General features: G+C 34.7%; 1 protein-coding gene across 1 annotated transcript in view; it reads left to right on the top strand.

The window, feature by feature from the left end:
• Positions 1-20,469, top strand: part of LOC127854678 (uncharacterized) — a 131,980-nt gene extending 111,511 nt beyond the window's left edge. Inside the window, exons 9-11 of the mRNA XM_052389739.1 lie at positions 7,778-7,921; positions 17,515-17,642; positions 20,368-20,469. Coding sequence (XP_052245699.1) covers positions 7,778-7,921; positions 17,515-17,642; positions 20,368-20,469 — 374 coding nt within the window. The remainder of the gene's footprint in view (positions 1-7,777; positions 7,922-17,514; positions 17,643-20,367) is intronic.
• Positions 20,470-20,815: the final 346 nt, after the last annotated feature.

Below are 20,815 nucleotides of genomic sequence, written 5' to 3'. Positions count from 1 at the left end.
TCCATTAAATATATAAGCAAGGAACGAGTGTAAAACCAATGTATCTCATATGGAAATGTTCATCAGATGCAAATACAGTACAGGCACTGTGTACTTAAACAAACGCCACTCGCTGCGGTGTTCATCTCACTGTGTTCGCCTACCAATATGAACCCCGCGATGCGTGTTCAGATAAAATGTCGCGGGGGCCGTTTGCGATAAGGCGAACACCGCGAATCACCACGGACCCATATCTAACACGGTGTTCATCGTGTTTGCTAAAAATAAAATAATTGAACATAAACGTACTGTATTGATCCCTTTCATTTAAAAGTGAAAATGAATAATGTTTTTCACACTCATGCCCATGACAGTGTTTTCTGTCTTTTTAAAAATGGCGTATAAAAGAAAACTGTGTTCGCACCTAGCTGTAGCATACTGCACCTTGAGGAGTGTTAATTGCGTGTTTGATTTTGCAATTAACAGTTTGATGCCATGGAGAACTCATCACAACTGATTGTAGTAATCGTATTATCCCGAGTCTCTGGATTCCCCGATACATACGTGTCAACTGTCTCAATTGCATACATGCAACTTCTCCCATCTGTATCCATTACTCGATAATCCCATAAATGCCCGATTTCCATTTTTAAACACAAATAATTGATGAATGTGTTGATCCCTTTTCATTAAATTATAAGTGTTAATATTGACGACAAAAGTAAAGTATCAAATGAATTTCGGCATGTGTTTCTATTTAAAAATTTGATGAAATAAGCGTCCAATCGGGACAAAGGTATTCATTCGTGCGTACATGTGAATCACCTTATATCAAATATGGTGTGCCCGCATCATGTACAATTCATGTTCTGTTACAAATTGTAGCGACAAATAAATACATGTACAGGCCCAAGATATTTTCGTGTCCAGTTTTGTCTTGACAAAAAGCGCGCGTAAATAGGCGTGGGTGTATTAATTTATACACAAAAAGCAGACAACATTGTAAAAGCTTCGTAGTGAATTTCCATTCAAGTATCGGGGTACACATGTATCTCGCAAATGATTTGGAATTGGCATTTCCTCTGAATAAATAAAAGGCAAAAATGCTGTGTCATTATCATCTTTTAGTTCGTTCAATATTGCAACAATTATTGTACTGTATCTGATTGCACATAAAGTGCATTGTACAGTTCATGAATATTCTTTAACAACAACCAATGAACAGCGTCATCTATATTTAGATTTCATTCAACATGAATAAGTCATTTTTTAGAAATTGGGAGAAAGTTAAAGCAATTTTTCGAAAATAAACCAACGTTTTTTAATTTAATTTGCTTTAATTATTTACATTTTGTGTTGTCTGTGTATGTTTGTTTGGTTCTCATTTGTTTTCAGCAAATCTTATGAAAATAAATACCGGTATCGCAATTGTAAATGTAAAAGCAAATCCCGTTTTCGAGATCATATACAAGAATTACTTCCATGTTTACTGACATGTACAATAATTGTTTTGACAGACGATACGTGCTTATCTAAAGTTTGTGTTTCATAATACATAGGATATTGGATTTTCGGTGATTGTTTAGGAAATAAAACAAAGACGCAGTCGGTAGTTTTCTATAGGCCTTTTGTACTGACCAATAATAATAATTAATAGTGCACATGCTTATTTAACATTTAGGGATTAGAAACACTGGTTCTAGACACTTTGGAAGAAAGTCATCGCGGTGATCATGGGTGTTTCCGTTTCTTATTTCTGCTCAGTGATTGAGTCTTTTTCCAGTACCCTATTGACACAGATAACGATAGCGTGCAATTGCGGTGATTTCGGGTGTTCACTGAACACCGCAGTCAGTAGCGTGTTCCCCCCCCCCCCCCCCCTCCCCCCCCCCATGCTGTGCATTTTGGAATGAACTTACATAGGGTAAGTAAATTGGAAAAAAGTATTTTTTTCAAAGTCCAATTTGAAACAACTGTGTATTAACATTGATAACAAAGGTATTGGCCTACATGTAGAAAAAATCCTGACAAATTTCCTTAAATAATGAGCGAAATGTGGCTCCCTGAAGTAGAAGATCGGGCAAAACGGGCCATGGTCAGGCATTTAGGGGAGAAAAAACTGCTTCAATTTGCAACCCACTACCATTATTAATGGATTTATACAAACTTTCACATGTCTGCCATAACCTCTCAGCAGAGTTTCTCCAGAAAACAATTTATTGTGGAGAAATTTGCGTTTTTAATGACCATGTTGGGAGAACATTGATACCATCTGGGGAAGACCAGGAAACCATATGCGGGCAGTGACTGTATAATTCTTTTTCAACCATTTTAACCAGGTTTTCCAAAGGAAAAAACTGGTTATTAGATTGGCGAATGCGGGCGGGCTGGCGGGCTGGCTGGCGGGCTGGCGGAATAAGCTTGTCCGGGCCATAACTATGTCGTTCATTGTCAGATTTTAAAATCATTTGGCACATTTGTTCATCATCATTGGACGGTGTGTCGCGCGAAATAATTACGTCGATATCTCCAAGGTCAAGGTCACACTTTGAGTTCAAAGGTCAAAAATGGCCATAAATGAGCTTGTCCTGGCCATAACTATGTCATTCATTGTGAGATTTTAAAATCATTTGGCACATTTGTTCACCATCATGGGACGGTGTGTCCCACGAAAGAATCACGTCAATATCTCCAATGTCAAGGTCGCCACGACTAAAAATAGATTTAAAAAAAAAAAAAAAACTTACAAAGGGGGTTAATTTTTTTTGGTCATTTCAAAAGTTCAGTTTGAGTTTTCTCCCTTTATCAGATTTTTTTTTCACAATGAAAACCTGGTTTTGTTACAATTTTGTCCCTTGTGTTGCAATTTCTTTGCTTTGTAGAGGCCTACAGTAAGCGTATGTGGGCACATATGCATTCAAGTGTACTTTTAATGCCTTATATATGATAAATAGTGCCTTTTCAACATTATCGAGTTTTTTTTCTTTTTCCAACACTTTTTGGAAAATATAAAGAAAGACTTGACTGCTTTGTCGCATACATTAATTGGTTAGGTACATACAAATTATGCCTTGATAAGTGTATGGTGTTTTTATGTAAAATATTTATGTGGCGTGTTCTGAGACTTTTTGTGCTAATTCGGCAAGTGTCATAATGAGAAAAACTCATTTGAAATGAAGTCGCTAAACTTGCGCTTAATTTTGTTTAGATTGCCTTAAGTTTTCTGTGATTTTACTGTTAAGCGTATTTAAGTAACATTAATATCGGCACAGACTGGCCTTGGAAAGAATTGTCTATCAAACAAAATAATAGTTAATTTTGACCTTTTAATTTCAATGAGCTGACTTGTTACTCACCTTTTAACGAATTTGGCCATTGCTAGTTTATAGTCGCAAACAAGACTTCAACACATGACGTTGATACCGATTTTATACATTTAACCACACAAAGCATAGACTGGCCTTGCAAAGAATTGTCTATCAAACAAAATAGTAGTTAATTTTGACCTTTTAATTTCAATGAGCTGACTTGTTACTCACCTTTTAACGAATTTGGCCATTGCTAGTTTATAGTCGCAAACAAGACTTCAACACATGACGTTGATACCGATTTTATACACTTAACCAAACAAAGTACAGTTGATTAAAAGAATAACACTTACCTTGTTCACAGACAAGTTTAATCATTGTTATGAATTCTTGAAGGATATTTGCTGGAAAATTTACGGATAAGTTATTAAATTATTAAACTTTGAGTCAGTTGTTGTAACATTATGTTTTTGTTATTTTAAGTGTTTAAATTTTAACGTAATTCCCTATGTGTTCGATAACTGGTTCGTCCACCATATTGTCAATTATAATAACCGCAAGGGGAGTTAGACAGTATAGATAGATAGATATCTGACCTTCTTGAGAAGAAGTTTGATAAGTTATTAATACCACACCACCATAAAACACTAAGCATGTTTGCTAAATGCATGTGATATATTAAGAGGATGAAATGGAACACTGAGCAAAAGCAACTTTTCTTGTCTATCCCACTTGCAGATGTAATAATGCAAGTTGCCAACCCAAATGGGACTAATGAAAGCTCATATTACAGCTAGTTGCTGTAACAAATTTACAATCACAAGCAGTCTTTGATTTTGTGCAATGACAATGATAGATTTTAGAGTAACAATTGCTCTCATGTTGATATAATATGTTTGAATGTTGAAGAAATTTTACCTATACTCACTTTATTACAGTATGCATTTTTTATAATTTATATTCCATTCCACCTTTGATCATAACGGTATGTGTTGCGCAAAAGTCATTGATGCATCTACATATGAGGTTTTTAGAACCCAGGAAGGGCCAATGTAATGTTTCTTTATCAGACAACACAGTGACCTTTGACCTAATGGGCAAATAATGTAGTGTGATCATGTAAAACTCATTTAGATCAGGTGCATAGGAAGTCTGAAGATTGCAGATGGAAGCATTTTTGTTCTGAAGACAACATTAAAGTTTTCTATTAGAGGTTGAAGGGACATTGACATTTGACCTTGTGATCTGACACTGGATTTGACCTGTAAAACTCATTGAGGTGCATCAATATATGAATTTTGAAGGCTGTAGGTGGAAGCACTTCCATTATACAGTCTTTGATAAAGTTTTATATAAGAGATTTAAGTGACATTGACCTATGACCTAGTGACCTAAAAGACGGTGGGGTGCATATATAAAGCTAGTAAGGTTGCATCAACATATGAAGTTTTAATGTTGTATGTTCATTTGTTCAAAATTTATTTCATGAAAATAAATCGGGCGGACAAACGGACAAAAAATCGGGATGGACGTAATATACTGGGACAGGGACAGTCGGGACAAAATGATTCCTATATAGTTATATAGCCCCCCAAACATACTTTGTGGCGGTATAATAATGTGTGGGGGTGGGGGCAACACTAGCATTGTGATAGCTGTTTTATATATCTAAAGTGGACATTGAATAACCATATTATATATAAGACAAAGGATTCACGTTTCTAAAATGATGTTGGATGAAAGCCAAATAATATCATTGAATGTATTAAAAAGCATTAAAAGTACATTTGTATGCATATGTGCCCACATACACTTACTATAGGCCTCTACAAAGCAAAGATGATTTCCCAACATGGTCACTATAAAAAGAAAATTTCTCTACAATAAATAGTTTTCTGGAGAAACCCTGCTGAGAGGTTATGGCAGACATGTGAAAGTTTGTATAAATCCTTTAATAATGGTAGTGGCTTGCAAATTAAAGCAGTTTTTCTCCCCTAAATGCCTGAACATGGCCCGTTTTGCCCAATCTTCTACTTCAGGGAGCCACATTTTGCTCATTTTTTAAAGAATATTTAAAGAATATTTGTCAGGATTTTTTCTACATGTAGGCCAATACATTTGTTATCAATGTTAATACACAGTTGTATCAAATTGGACTTTGAAAAATTTAATTTTTCCAATTTACTTACCCTATGTAAGTTCATGCCAAAATGCACAGCACTGTCCCCTATGGTATTACACGACCCGCAAGGTATCGGGTTTCCTGGGGTGGAAATGTCACCCATCGAGAAAAGTGAACAGGTGTTTTTGTTTAAGTACACGGTGCCTGTACTGTATATCCCATTCTGCACTCAAAATGCAAAAAACACACACTGTGTTTCTTCTTTTTATGTCCCCCACTATAGTAGTGGGGGACATATTGTTTTTGCCCTGTCTGTTGGTCTGTTGGTCTGTCTGTTGGTCTGTCTGTTTGCGCCAACTTTAACATTTTGCAATAACTTTTGCTATATTGAAGATAGCAACTTCATATTTGGCATGCATGTGTATCTCATAAAGCTGCACATTTTTGAGTGGTGAAAGGTCAAGGTCATCCTTCAAGGTCAGAGGTCAAATATATGTGGCCAAAATCGCTTATTTTATGAATACTTTTGCAATATTGAAGATAGCAACTTGATATTTGGCATGCATGTGTATCTCATAGAGCTGCACATTTTGAGTGGTGAAAAGTCAAGGTCAAGGTCATCCTTCAAGGTCAGAGGTCAATTATATGTGGCCAAAATCGCTCATTTTATAAATACTTTTGCAATATTAAAGATAGCAACTTGATATTTGGCATGCATGTGCATCTCATGGAGCTGCACATTTGGAGTGGTGAAAGGTCACGGTCAAGGTCATCCTTCAAAGTCAGAGGTCAAATATATGTGGCCCAAATCGCTTATTTTATGAATACTTTTGCAATATTGAAGATAGCAACTTGATATTTGGCATGCATGTGTATCTCATGGAGCTGCACATTTTGAGAGGTGAAAGGTCAAGGTCAAGGTCATCCTTCACAAGGTCAAGGTCATCCTACAATGTCAAACATCATATGGGGGACATTGTGTTTCACAAACACATCTTGTTTTAGCTCACCTTAGCACACATGCTCATGGTTCTGTTTTTAACTGCCTGATAATAATAAAAGCACAGAAACAATTTAAATCAGGTGTTAATGACACATCGTTATCTTTTAATTGCTTTTATTTCCTTTGATCTGCCCTGTGATTGCTGATTAAAATACAACATCCCTAAAAAATACATTTTACACTATTAATGGGCATGAAAAGTGTCAACAATTAGCATGAAGTAGTCTGTTCTACCTAAATAATGTAAATGGTAATAATACACAAATACTGCATTAGTGTTTTACATGAAATCTCATGTGTCAGCGAAGTGCAGAGTGTATTTTTACCCCATTCATGCAGTATCTGGATTGATCTTGATTGCCAAACAAAAGCTGGTTGTTTGTGTGGATTGCATTGGTTACTAAAGTGTATTTCATGCTTTCTGTAATTCTGTCTTTAAAAATTCAAACATTCGGCAAAATTATTGATTGAGTTCTTAAATTTCGTGGATAGGTCTACCCACAACATCATAAACAATTAATTTTTCATGAATATTTACGAGTCCAATGAATATTAATGAGTCCCATGAACATTAATGAGTCCCATGAAAATTCAATTTATGAGCTCCATGAACATTAATGAGTCCCATGAACATTACTGAGTCCCATGAACATTAATGAGTCCCATGAACATTAATGAGTCCCATGAACATTAATGAGTCCCAATGATATTTTCAGTATTTGTTCAGTTGAAATAATCAAACTCCCAGCTACTGACCCTCCTTTAAGCTGTTCATAATTATGTACTCGTTATTAATGCTTGAAGCATTTAAGTCAAAAAGAACTAAGTATTATGTTTTGCTTGAGGCATATGAGACATACCTACTGTACGTAAACAATGGTGTCCATTTACTGAAATGTTGTGGTTCTGGTTGCAACAAACTGTAATATTGAAGTAAAAATGAATTAAGAATAAATTGTTTGCTGATCTTTGTAAACATTGCCTCTGAACAGATTTTTTCACCAGTAACTTGATCATGTCGATGTGTACAAAAACTAGTGATATGTATTTGATAATAAAATTTGCACAAGAAGATAAAATTCTAATATTTGAAGATATTTTTTTACCATGATGAACATGTTTAATGAATACCAACCCCACTAGAACAAAGAAACAGTTTTTATGTTAATTAATTTTTTAATAAGTCATAAAATTTTATTATAACACCTATCACCAATGAGTGCCTTTTTATTTTTTTATGTTAATTGATATGTTAATTGATATTTTAAATAATTTCAATCTAGAGAAGCAGCCAACCCTTGAGCCAGTGTTTATATGAAAATCCAGGTGCAATTACTTAAGCGGTGATGTTTACATTTTATAAAGGTACTACCATGGAAACCGGGGATGTATATTTTACTTGGAAGTTTTCACTGGGAGGCCCAAGTCAGTACAGCAATGCCCCAATAGCAGAATTCACTTTTCCTCATCCTGGATCTTACACTGTCTGGCTGAATGGTTCTAATCCAGGTAAGGGTTTGTTGTATTTTTTCTATTGCTCTTTGATTTTTGTAATTGCTATAATAGTTTAATGCTCTTTTCACACGTATTAAATGTTTCATTGAATAAGATATCTCGCATGTTGTTGCATTGTAAATTAGGTTTAGATTTTTTTTTTAAAAATTGTTGCATATAATTTTAAGAGGTAAATATTAAGCAACAGGCATGTTATTCTTTCATATAAAATAACTCTTTATACAAATGTTCACAGCTCTATATCTAAAAAATTTAATAAACTGTTGTGATTCAATCGAAACATAATGTGCATTATAAACCCTCTCAATTTTCTTATTTTCTCAGAAAGATTGTTTCTGATAATTTATATGTTTTATCATCAAATGTTATCAAAATTTAACGCATTATTGTATCTGATAATTTCATGGTATTATTATACTTTACTGTAAAAAATTATAGCAACAATTCAGTTTAAATATTTCTTAATAATTGGTACATGTTAGTGCTCCAGCTAGGCCTAAATTGAAGGGCGCCCCGCCCTGCCCCCCCTAACCTCCACCCTGCCCTTCCTAGGGCCCCCCTGCCCTTAAAAAAAAAAATTATTAATAAATCTGTAATTATATTGTAATTAATTTATTCCTCGTTGTGGACATTATATTTGAATGGTTTAATAGTATTAACATATAAATAAACATGCAACAGGAAGCATTTTAGAAACGCCAGCGCGCTCGAAAGTGCCCTTTTGACAAAATACTGCGCATGGAATTTAGTGCCCTTTTGACAAAAAAGCCCCACGTGCCCTTTTCAAATTCTAGCTGGCGTTGTAGGTACATGCATTAAAAAAGAAAACATATACACTGTAACTTCAATATAACGCGGATGATGGGGTTCAAGTCACAGGACAGCGTTATAAACGCTTTATATGTTCAGAGCATTCATAAATATTGCAAGGTTGTGTGTGTGATCATACGCAAATACATGCATATAAACCCTACTGTATTGATAGCTGTATACATGCCGTTTTTCTCATGTGCGCATATATCTGATAATCCAATATAATTTATACATCAATTAAAAAAAAAATTCTGACCATTTATGACAATAAATGTGTTTAAGAATTTCATAAACGCAAAAATATGCCATTTTTTGGACTTGTAAAATGAACAGTGCATTATGGCACTGTTAACATTTAATTGTAACAGCCAATGTATGAGTGAGATCTAATTAGATTTAATGCAATAGGATACCAAACATTGTTTTATTGCGTCATACTCAGTCATGCAAAAAACGTGCTTCCCAGAGATTTCCTGAATATCGCGTGAAAATGAAAGTGAATTTCTGTAAACAATAATTATTACCCTACGTTTAGATGGAACTAATCGTCTTGATTTTTTATTTAATATCTCTGTGCCTGTTACGTTTTCAATTGCATTTTAGCAGACAATATTTAAATTCATATTGTCTATTATAAAATAGCAATAAAGTGAAAAGTGTATCATAAAACTTGTTAAAAGCTGTCAATTATTCAAAAGATCGATAGCACATACATGAAACGCTTGATATTTTCACACCTGTATTGCACCAAACAATAGATAATCACACTTAAATTGTCAATTCTACAGTTATGGTTAGTCTCGGATCAATCAAAATTGAGCCATTATGCAATCAGCACAATGGACACCACATATTTGAATGTCCAGAAAACGCTCTAGACTGAAATGGAAGGTTAGAGAAAATAGCTAAGATCCACCCGCGTTATATATGGGATTCAGCATTATAACTGAGCACATTGTATTGGATTTACAGTGTATTCTTTGAACAGGAAATACACAATAAACTTAAAGGTGTAAAAACACAAAGTTAATGTTTTTTCAATCCTAGTATTAAGTAATTATGCTTTCTTTCATAACACATGTCATATCTGAGAATTGCTAAACATCCAACATCTTGCATCTGGCTTTGTGGATCTCATAACATCCCTCCATAGAGAGCTTTGGTGTTTGATTTTTTGCAAAAATCCTGAGTTGATAAAGTGCAGCTGCCATTAAAATTTGCTTTCCTGTTAATTTTTGGCTGATAATGGCTCAGGAAACCTGTAGCTGTCTACTGTAGCATTCTTGTCTGAAGTTCCATGTGATATTGAAGATTCAGAGATGATATGAGTTGCGTTCTGAGAAAACTGGGCATAATGCATGTGTGTATAGTGTCGTCCCAGATTAGCCTGTACAGTCCGCACAGGCTAATCAGAGACGACACTTTCCGCCTTTATGACATTTTTCGTTTAAAAGAAGTGTCTTCTTAGCAAAAATCCAATTTAGGTGGAAAGTGTCGTCCCTGATAAATGTGCGGACTGCACAGGCTAATCTGGGACGACACTTTACACACATGCATTAAACCCCTTTTTCACAGAGTGCGGCTCATATGAATACTGGAAGAGTCTCATTCTGGGCTTAATGCATGTTTGTAAAGTGTTGTCCAAGAGTAGCCTGTGCAGTCAGCACACATTTATCACGGACGACACTTTCTGCAATACGTTGAATTAAGTTTAAAAGAGACTCCCTTTAAATGAAACATGTCGTCCCTGATTAGCCTGCGCTGACTTCACAGGCCAATCCCAGATGACACCTATATATTTATGCACATGCATAAAGCCCAGTTTTCCTAAAACGAGGCACATGATGTCAGAGTGCTCATTAGCACAGACTTTCTGCTTTATGATATTTAACGTTATAAGGCAAACCTCTTCTTAGCTTAAGTCCAGTTTATGTAGATAGTGTTATCCCTGATTAACCGGTGCAAACAACACAGGCTAATCTGGAACTACACTATACTCACATGCATTAAGCCCTGTTTTTCCAAAGTGAGGCTTATATGAATTGTAAAGTAATGTTGGTCATGGCAACTGCTTCAACATATGTGATGGAATGCTTCATTTGAGAAGGGTGTAGTATATATAAGTCATGGCCTTCCTTCTTCTTGATGCGTTTAACAGAAATTTGGCACACTGGATCATTTATATTATTTGAAAAGCTTTCATTTCTGTTCTTATGAATGGTATATTCATTCTCCCTGAACTTTTAACAACTTTGTCTCAGCAACCCATCTTTACATTTTCCAGGTAAGAATCAAGTTTTTCTGTTGGGTTGAAATTATGAAATGGAATTTCCAATTTTATGGGTAAACTGAATGGGACTTAGTTTTAAGGTAGGATGTTTCTCTTTTTAATTACTTGCAGTAAATATGTGATCTGCTTTCTAGGAAAACAGGGCTAAATGCATGTTAACAGTGTCGTCCGAGATAAGCCAGTGCAGTCTGCACATACAATTGAAGGACAAAACTTTCCACTTGTATGGTATTTTGTTGTTGACAGGAAGTCTCTTCTTAGCAAAAAATCCACTTTAGACCGCAAGTGTTGTTTTTAGTGGGAGGATACTTTAAGCACATGCATAATCATGTCTGTCCATGTTATCAGCCTTCTTATTGAATACGTACACATTTTGGAAGTGAACAAATACAAAACACGCCTGTGTTATATGTCAATCTATAGTTACATGTGTATTCTTGGACATAAAAACGAAAACTGCATTTAAATCAGCAATGTTTTGACAAAATAGGGGCTAGACTCAGCTCCCTGTAGTAATCTTTTAAATGTACAATTGTCTCATAGTATCCGCCCTTCTGATTGTTTGCTAAGATTTGTTACAATGCGCAGATGCTTGTTTTTTTAAAAAGTAACTAACTGGAAAAAGAAATTCTTGCTCATGTTGTTCTTTAAATAATTTTACATGTTATTAAAAAATAAGCAGCATATAAAACATTTGATAATAATCCATAAACAAACAAACATCATTGTGTGTAACGTAATTAAAAATCATTGTATCACCCTGGTATAAACATGACCTACTTTCCAACGAATACCGGAAGTCATGAGAATGATGGTCATAATAGTCAAGGATAACCATTAAATAAATAACAACTTCTAAAAATTGAAAAAAAACATCAACTTTCCAGCACTTCTTGAAGGTTTTTCGTTAAAGGCACCATACTACATTATGTATGTGGAGGACGGATACTACGAGAGTATGGGATAAGCTCGGTTTTCCCAGAGAAAGGCTCATAAAAAAATGATAGAGCTGATGAGGAGTGATAAATATCTGAAAGGTTAAGTTCTACAGGGTGTATAGGTGTTGAAAGGCTATGACAAATTAAAGATTAGAAGAGTCAGATTTCTGGTAATCATCATGCAGTTGTGTGTTACACGTTTTTGAATACAAAAAGTGGGGATTGCAAGATATATTCAAATGTTTTAATATTGGAATTATAACAATTATTGCAATATTTTTTTTTGCTTTTCATTATTTTCATTTTGTAATGTGGGCATATAAAGAACTTAACATAAATAGCAATCATAAGTCTCGCATAACTTGACCTTCCATGCCGCCATGCACCTCAAGAACACAGGATGGATGTCAAACCTTCCATTCTGTTTACATGATTATAGTTTGCTGTTACTGATATTCTCAGAGATTAAATTTGTTAATGAGGTCTATTATCAGGGGTTACCATGCACACAATAAAGTTGAATTAAACATTCTTTTAAGTGACTATTAATAACCATTTTCAAATTTTGAAACTGTCAACAAATAAGCAACTGTTCTTGCATCCCTCCTATACCTGTGCATCAAAAGACTTGAAAACCATATGGATAAAAGTCCATGATAAATTAGGTCTGTTTATACAGACATGGACTTGCAAGTCCCAGTTATGTACAAATATATCTTTGATGATTATAAATAGAAAATGCGGTGTATTCATGCACATTGTTGAATATTGTCATAACATGTTTGTAGTGGCTTTGTTTAAAATAAATAAATAAAATATTATGAACTTTCTGATCTTGGTTAGTTAAAAAACAAGTTTTCTTTGAAAATGTTTAGTCGGTTTTCAAAGCTGTACCAAAATTCGTAAAAGGAAGGTTACTTATTCGTATGGCATGAGCAGATGTTGTAACCAGATTAATTATAACTTTCTGAAAGTTCAAAATAAAAATCATTCTGAGCTCATTTTGCTCTTGGTGAGCCTTTGTGATTGCCTTTTGTGCATCGTCCGTTGTGTGTTGTCCATTCTGCTGTGTCAACATTTACCTTGTTAACACTCTAGAGGCCACATTTATTGTCCAATGTACATGAAGCTGGGTCAGAACATGTGTCAGAACATGTGTCCCAATGATATCTTGGATGAGTTTGAAAATGGTTCCGGTCTGTTAAAAACATGGTCGCCATGGGGCGGGGAATTTTTCCTTATATGGCTACTGTAAAACCTTGTTAACACTCTAGAGGCCACATTTATTGTCCAATCTTCTTGAAACTTGGTTAGAACATTTTGTTCTAATGATATCCAAGCTGATTTCAAAGGGGGGGGTGCAATTTCCTTATATTGCTATCAGGGACTTCCCCAGGATTTTGGTCAGGCACAGCGGCAAGACAGCGCAGAAGGTGGGTGGTGCAGAAGGTGGCCGGCCCCCTTTCTTGTGTCTATTTTTAAAAATATATTTTGTACATGTTCTTTATCAAAATCCACAGTACTTTTGAGCTATTAAAACTCAACATTTTCTTGTATTATTTATTTATTTCTCCTCATTTCACTTAAGTCATCTATTATAATTGCAACTTTTGTGCCTTAGGTCTCATGGCCCTCTTGTTATTTATATCGCCATATACAAAATGTTTATTTTGCTAGACTTTTGTTTTTTAACCCCCAAAAGAATTGCCTTGTTACGATCAACTTTTTATTTTAAGTTTTTTTAAAAGAATGTTCAATGCATTAAAAAAATGTAGCATCACAGCAAAAAAAGCCAGACAGTATGTTAAAGGAAAATGCTAGTAAATGTCATGGGATGTTATTGGATTATATGAGGGCATTGTTCAGAAAAATCAGAAAGTAACTTGATTTTTAAAAAATTAGTTACACAGCAAACATTTTCTGACATTTGCAGACAAATTTGATTGCTGTTTTCAAAACTAATTCAATTTCAAAATATAACATTTTCCATATTTAGCTGATTGAACAATTCTCACATTTTCCTAGAAAGCAGGCGCCATGTTTTGTCATTCTAATGTAGACATTATTTGTCTTATTTATTTTTGGTAAATTGTGTTTGGACAACTTTGCTACATACTCATAAAGTGCAAAGACAGGCAACCAATGGAACATAATGGCAAAAATGTTAAATTTGTCAAGATTGCTAAGTGCTCTTTGTGAAAGAGGAAACATTTAATATGATATATGCCGCTGCACGTTCTCCTGTGAAACATTGTGAACAGTTCATTGGACTTCATTCACAACAAATGGCAACTTTGTTCATTAACTTAATCCTTTACCTCTTAAAGACACACTTGTACGCATTTGAAGTCTCTTAGAAAATCAAATTAGACAAAAGACCTTTCTTACTAGATTCAAGTTTTAAATGCTTCATTTCCTTACCTTAGATACTGATGAGCAGCAAACAGCATAAAACCTGAACAGACTGCGAGTTACTTGCAGGTTTTCACTTTGCTTCCGAGTGGGAAAAGGTTAACTATAGTAAATGATTTGTTTATGAATTACTAGTCAAATTCATGGCCCAAACCATGAGCTATTGTTCATGAACATACAGACCAATTCATTAACGTAAGTTCATATACACAATGTATGTAATTGGCCATTTGTTGTGCATTAACTGTTTATTAAATTATTTCATTATTAATTTAATGAACCAATAGTTCATTAACCAATAATATGATATAAGTATAAATAGTGATGAAAAGAATAAACATCTGTGAAATTAACTAATTGAAAAAATGGTTGATCATGATAAAAACATGGTCATGCTAATGGCCATTATAACCCTTTCCCCTATAAGAAGCTGAGTGAAAATGGCTTTTGCAACCAGCATTAAACCAGAACAGCCTGCGAGTAACTCGCAGTCTGTTCAGGTTTTATGCTGTTTGCTGCTCATCCGTATCTAAGGTTAGGAAATGAAGCCTTTTAAACTTGAATCTAGTAAGAAAGGTATTGGATTTAATTTAACTTTCTATGGGACTACAAATGTGTGAAAATACGTATCTATTAAAGTGGTAAAGGAATAAAGCCTGTTTCACAGGCTGCCCTAATACCGTTGTCATCCATGGATGGATCACAACCTTCAGACTACCAGATATCATTAAGAGGCCACATTTATAACTCAATCTCGATGATACTGTGCGAGAAGGTATATCTGATCAATATCTAGGTCAAGTTCAAATCTGGGTCATGTTTTTCCAAAAAATAGGTCAACAGGTCAAATCTTAGAAAATCCTTGTAATCACTGTGGAGGCCACATTTATGACTTAATCTTGATGAAACTTGGTCAAAATGTTTGTCTGGAACATATCTAGTCTGACTTTAAATCTGGGTCATATGCATGTAAAAACTAGGTCACTAGGTCAAATCTTTGAAAAACTGTGTCACCACTCTAGACACCACATTTATGACTTAATCTTGATGCCACTTGGTGAGAATGTTTATCTTAATAGCTGGGCCAAGTTTGAATCTGGGTCACATGTGTTCAAAAGCTAGGAAATCAGGTCAAGTATTGACAATTGGTTTTCTTCAAGCTCTAGCAGTGAGGCACATCATGGCCCTCTTGTTTGAGTACAATTATTAATATCATCAGTTTTTGTATGCTCCCCCAAAATTTTTAGTCGCCGCTTCGTCTGTCCGTCGTGTGTCCGTCCATCCGTGCACAATTTTTGTCTGTGCTATTTCTCAGCAATTAATGACTGGAATTCAATTAAACTTTATGGAAAGCTTCACTACCAAGAGGACATGTGCATATTATCAGCCGGTTCTGGTCGGATGATTTTCACAGAGTTATGGCCCTTTGGAATTTTCCATTAATTGTACATATAGTGCAATTCTTTTCCGGGCTATTTCTCAGCAACTAATGACTGGAATTCAATGAAACTTTATGGGAAGCTTCACTACCAAGAGGAGATGTGCATATTATCAGCCGGTTCTCATCGGATGATTTTTCACAGAGTTATGGCCCTTTGAAATTTTCCATTGTACATATAGTGCAATTCTTCTCCGAGTTATTTCTCAGCAACTTATTATGGGAATTCAATGAAACTTTATGGGAAGCTTCACTACCAACAGGAGATGAGCATTTTATCAGCCGGTTTTGGTCAGATTATTTTACACAGAGTTATGGCCCTTTGAAATTTTCGATAAACTTTACATATAGTGCAATTCTTGTCCGGGCTATTTCTCCCCAACTACCAACTGGAATACAATGAAGCTTTATGGGAAGCTTAACTACCTTGAGGAAATGCACATGTTATTAGTGGGTTCTGGTTAGATGATTTATTTAGAGAGTTATGGCCCTTTGTACTTTTTAAGTTGCTAAACCATCCATCGTATTATTTTGTCCAAAGTTATGCCCCTCAAGACGTTTCCTTTTATCTGAATATATAGTGCAATATTGTTACAATTTTTTTTTCTAGTAATTGGAACTGTTCTGGAACTGTTGTAGAACATTCACTTTGAAGAACATATGTTCTAGAATTGATCCAGAACAGTTTTCTAGAATAATTCCAGAACATTTGTGGAACATGGCTTTGTTCTGAAACTTTTCCAATAATAGTCAAGAACATTTTAAGAACATTTCAAGGACAAAATAAGTTGAAGAAATTTCAAAAAATGTTCTAAAATGTAGTTCTAGAACACGTTTAGAACTCTTTAAGAACCAGTAAGTTCTACAAAAGTTCTTATGGGAAATAAGAACACATATAGAACAGGTCTTGAACCTGAAGGTCTACAATAGTTCTACAATTGTTCTACATATAACCTCCCTCTAGTTAGGGGAATTTCCTCCCTTTAAAATGTTCTTTCATATATTAATTATACTTATTGTTTATACATGTCTATTTTCTTATATAAACTGTATTTAATAATGTTAAGGTAATCAGGTTAATCTTGATGAATAGTACACTTGGAACTATGTTTAGAACAGTTCCAAAGGTTTGCTTCAGATGAGTCTGGAACAAACATTCTAGAACAGTTCTGAAAATGTCCTTGAACAGTTCTAGGACACCGACTAGAACTGTTCTGTAAACATACTGAAAATGTTCAAGAATTATTAAGGAACAGTTGTTGAACGTTAAATGAGAATAATTTCTAGAACAATTATTCTAAAACAGTTCTGGAAATGTATACAAGAACAATTCTGGAATAGTTCTAGAACAATGGTTCAATAACTGTTCTAGAACAAACCTTCAGAACTGTTTTAGAACTATTTGTTCTACAAATTATTCTCATTTAACATTCAACAACTGTTCTAAACCATTCTTGACCATTTTAAGGATGATTCCAGAACACTTCTAGTCATTTGTTCCAGTACAAATCTAGAAATTTTATAGAACAGTTCTAAAACATTTTGCAGGGGCAGCAGGCAGATATAGTTAATTGTGGGTCATCTATTGCCAAACCCTGGATCACAGGATTGAAAGTTTTCTTTATGATTTTATTGAGGCAACAGATATTTTTAAATTGACAAATTCTATACTGTATTAATTATGTTATATTTTCAGTATCCCAAGTACATCGTGAACTGACCTTGAATGTTCTACCAAGGTCAGAGACAGATGTTCATCTTCAACACAACCTCTTTGTGACACCAGGTCACGTGGTGACTTTCACCTTGTACTGTGGATCACAGGTCAGTAATAGCACGAGACTCTTTAAACGGTCATTAAGTTGTAGGGCTAGCAATAAAATAAAATATTGCAGCTATTTTTCTAACTTTTAAATTGTTTCTGTCTGTGTAACAACTAATGTTTGCAAAAATTACAAACAAAATCGTAGCAACTTTATTTAAGTTAAATGCTTCATGCTTCAGTTTTACACACCCAGTTATGGCTCTGGACAGTATCTCCACAGTTTTATAATAAAAAAGAACAAAAAGGGTAATATTCAGAGGCTGTTGCCACAGTTACTGGAGCTGTCGTGACACTGTGGAGGGGTTGTCTGTCAAACCAGAAATAAGTATTCCATAAGCATTGGCATTGTTGTGTGAGGCACTCTGAACAATTTTTGCACATACAATTTAGGAGAGCCCGTCCTGTATGTTAATTCAGGACACATTGGAAGTAGATTTCGTTGTTTCAGATAAAATTTGGGACAGTGAAAGAACAGTGTTGGCATGGTAATCCATACAGATGATAGAGAAACCAAGAGTTTTGGGACTATGTTGGAACATATTAAGGAGAAATCAGACACTGTTCAGATGATGTAGGAAAATATTGTATACATTTCTAGCCCCAAATGTCAGGGAATTGTACCTTATTTTGGTATGTTTGATTCGGGACACTGCTAGATTGAGAATTAGGAGCTAAAATTGGAAATGTTTGACTGAGGCAATTGATTAGCTATTGATTGCAGAATAATAGCTTAGAACTAATTTTAACATGAATGGCAATTGTCTATATGATTTGGAATCTGAGTGCATTAGTGTATACAAAGTGTTGTAGTTTTGGATGTGTTTTAACCTTCTGTACTCTTGATGCATAAAATATGTATAAGCAGTCTGCACAGTCTAATAAGGGACAGAACTTTCTGTCTACACTTGATTTTCCTTGGAACGAGACTTTCTCTACTAGAAAAATTCAGTCAAAGCAGAAAGTTTTGTCCCTATGTAGCCTCCTTTTCCCAGCTCATGTTTAAACAATATTTTATTCCAATATACTAGACTTGGAGAAAAAGGAGAGGGGATCTTCTTAAATGATGTCAAGTCTCTGACATTGATTTTTTTTAGTTAAAAGCCTTATCACAGATCTTGTGTTATTTGAATCTTAATAAGGTTCACATAATCATGATTTATTAGTCACTTTGTCATTTTTATGCATGTTTTTTTTATTTTACAAACAACGTAACTCCAAATCATTGCTTATTGATCAAGAAAAAATGAATACTTAATTCAGTTTGTTTATAATGATTAAATACTTTTTTGCTGTGAACAGAAATAAATAACAGCAAAAGATTGGATTACATTTGCATTGAGGGAAACATTTTATTCACTGAAATAAAATCATTATTCTTAAGGGTCTGCAATATTCAAGATGTAATTCAGAAGTACAAGCTGTGTCAGTTACTTGGAAACCTAACCCCTGATCTCTGTCAGGCAAGGTGTAACCCCTGATCTCTGTCAGGCAAGGTGTACAGGGGAAACCTAACCCCTGATCTCTGTCAGGCAAGGTGTATAGGGGAAACCTAACCCCTGATCTTTGTCAGGCAAGGTGTACAGGGGAAACCTAACCCCTGATCTCTGTCAGGCAAGGTGTACAGGGCTTTTTTTCAAAAAATGGGACTGAAAATGATTCTTTGAGGGCCATTTATGCTGATCCAGATTTGGAGAAAATTCAGAAAGTTTTACATTTGGGTAGGAATGCTGTTGCCAAGAGCCACATATTCAATTTAGTGGGAAATAATAATGTATTGTCTGCGGTGATATTTATAAGTACCTCTTTACATACAATTAACCTCACATTGGAGCAAGTTCAAGGTCTGTTAAAGAAATCAATGTTTAAACTGAGTGCAAAATGTTCATACTTCAGACATGGCCCACAAAAATGCTCAAGGTGTGCTAGTAAGAACACATGCAAATACTAGTTGCAATGGCAATAAAATCCAGTCTTTCTGGCGAGACATGATTATAAGAACATTTCGCCACATAGGTGCAAAAAGGTACCATGTGACCTTAAAATTAGAAGGCATATGGTACCTTTTTGGGGCGATTTAATGCATAATTGTCCCCTACCGGTTTCACCGGAGGGGACTTATGGTTTGCGCTCCATCTGTCAGTCAGTCTGTCAGTCAGTCTGTCAGTCAGTCACACTTTTCTGGATCCTGCGATAACTTTAATAGTTCTTACTATTTTTTCATGAAACTTGAAACATGGATAGATGGCAATATGGACATTATGCACGTCATTTCATTTTGTTCCTACGTCAAAAATTCTGGTTGCTATGGCAACAACAGCAATTCTGACAATGGTAGAATTTCTGACAATGATGGAGCCGGTAGAGGACTATATTGCTTGGCAATAGCCTTGTTCTTCTAATTTTAAGGTCACATGGTACGTTTTTGCACCTATGTGGCGAAATGTTAATCATCAAGATCTCATTTTGATATTTCTTCTGTGTTACAACTGTGCAGCAGATATTTTTGGCTATAGAAACGTGTTATTTGTTGCTATGGAAACTAGTTATTTGTTGCTATAGAAACTTGTTATTTGTTGATATGGAAACTGTGATGCATGTGTTGTAAGGTAAATCATGCTGTGCACTCTTATTAGTTTTACTTCAATCCCCCAATTAATGATTTAACACCTGGTTTACAATTAACAATAATTATTCTAGCATGAATGCATGACTTGCATATTTTAGGTGTTGGACACAACGGTCCTGTACAACCATTTTTGGATCGATGAAACAACCAGCATGAATTTCTTTGCATGCCAATTCAACGAGTGTGAACCTGAATGGTAAGTCTATATTTTCAAAAACTTGTCAAAGAATTAAATTCTTGTTGAATGAAAACTTTTTGATTTTAAATAAAACTTACAGAACTGTTTGTAAAATGAAGTTAAAAAAAAGTTTAATGCTTTTAACAATTTTGTTTTTGAAATGAAACACTGTTTAATTTGAAACCATCATGGGGGAGTATGCAATTATTGTCAATCGTTATAAGTGTAATTATTTAAAGTGTATGTTTTTGATATCATTCATAAATGTATTTAATTAATGTCAATCAATACAAGTGAATGTATTTCATGTCAATCATTATAAGTGTATGTATTTAATGTCAATCATTATAAGTGTATGTATTTAATTT

This window comes from Dreissena polymorpha, chromosome 13 (genome assembly GCF_020536995.1).
Source record: "Dreissena polymorpha isolate Duluth1 chromosome 13, UMN_Dpol_1.0, whole genome shotgun sequence".
In the NCBI taxonomy this organism is placed as follows: Eukaryota; Metazoa; Mollusca; class Bivalvia; order Myida; family Dreissenidae; genus Dreissena; species Dreissena polymorpha.
The sequence above is the reverse complement of the archived record's forward strand: the minus strand, read 5'-3'. Positions and strand labels throughout refer to the sequence as shown.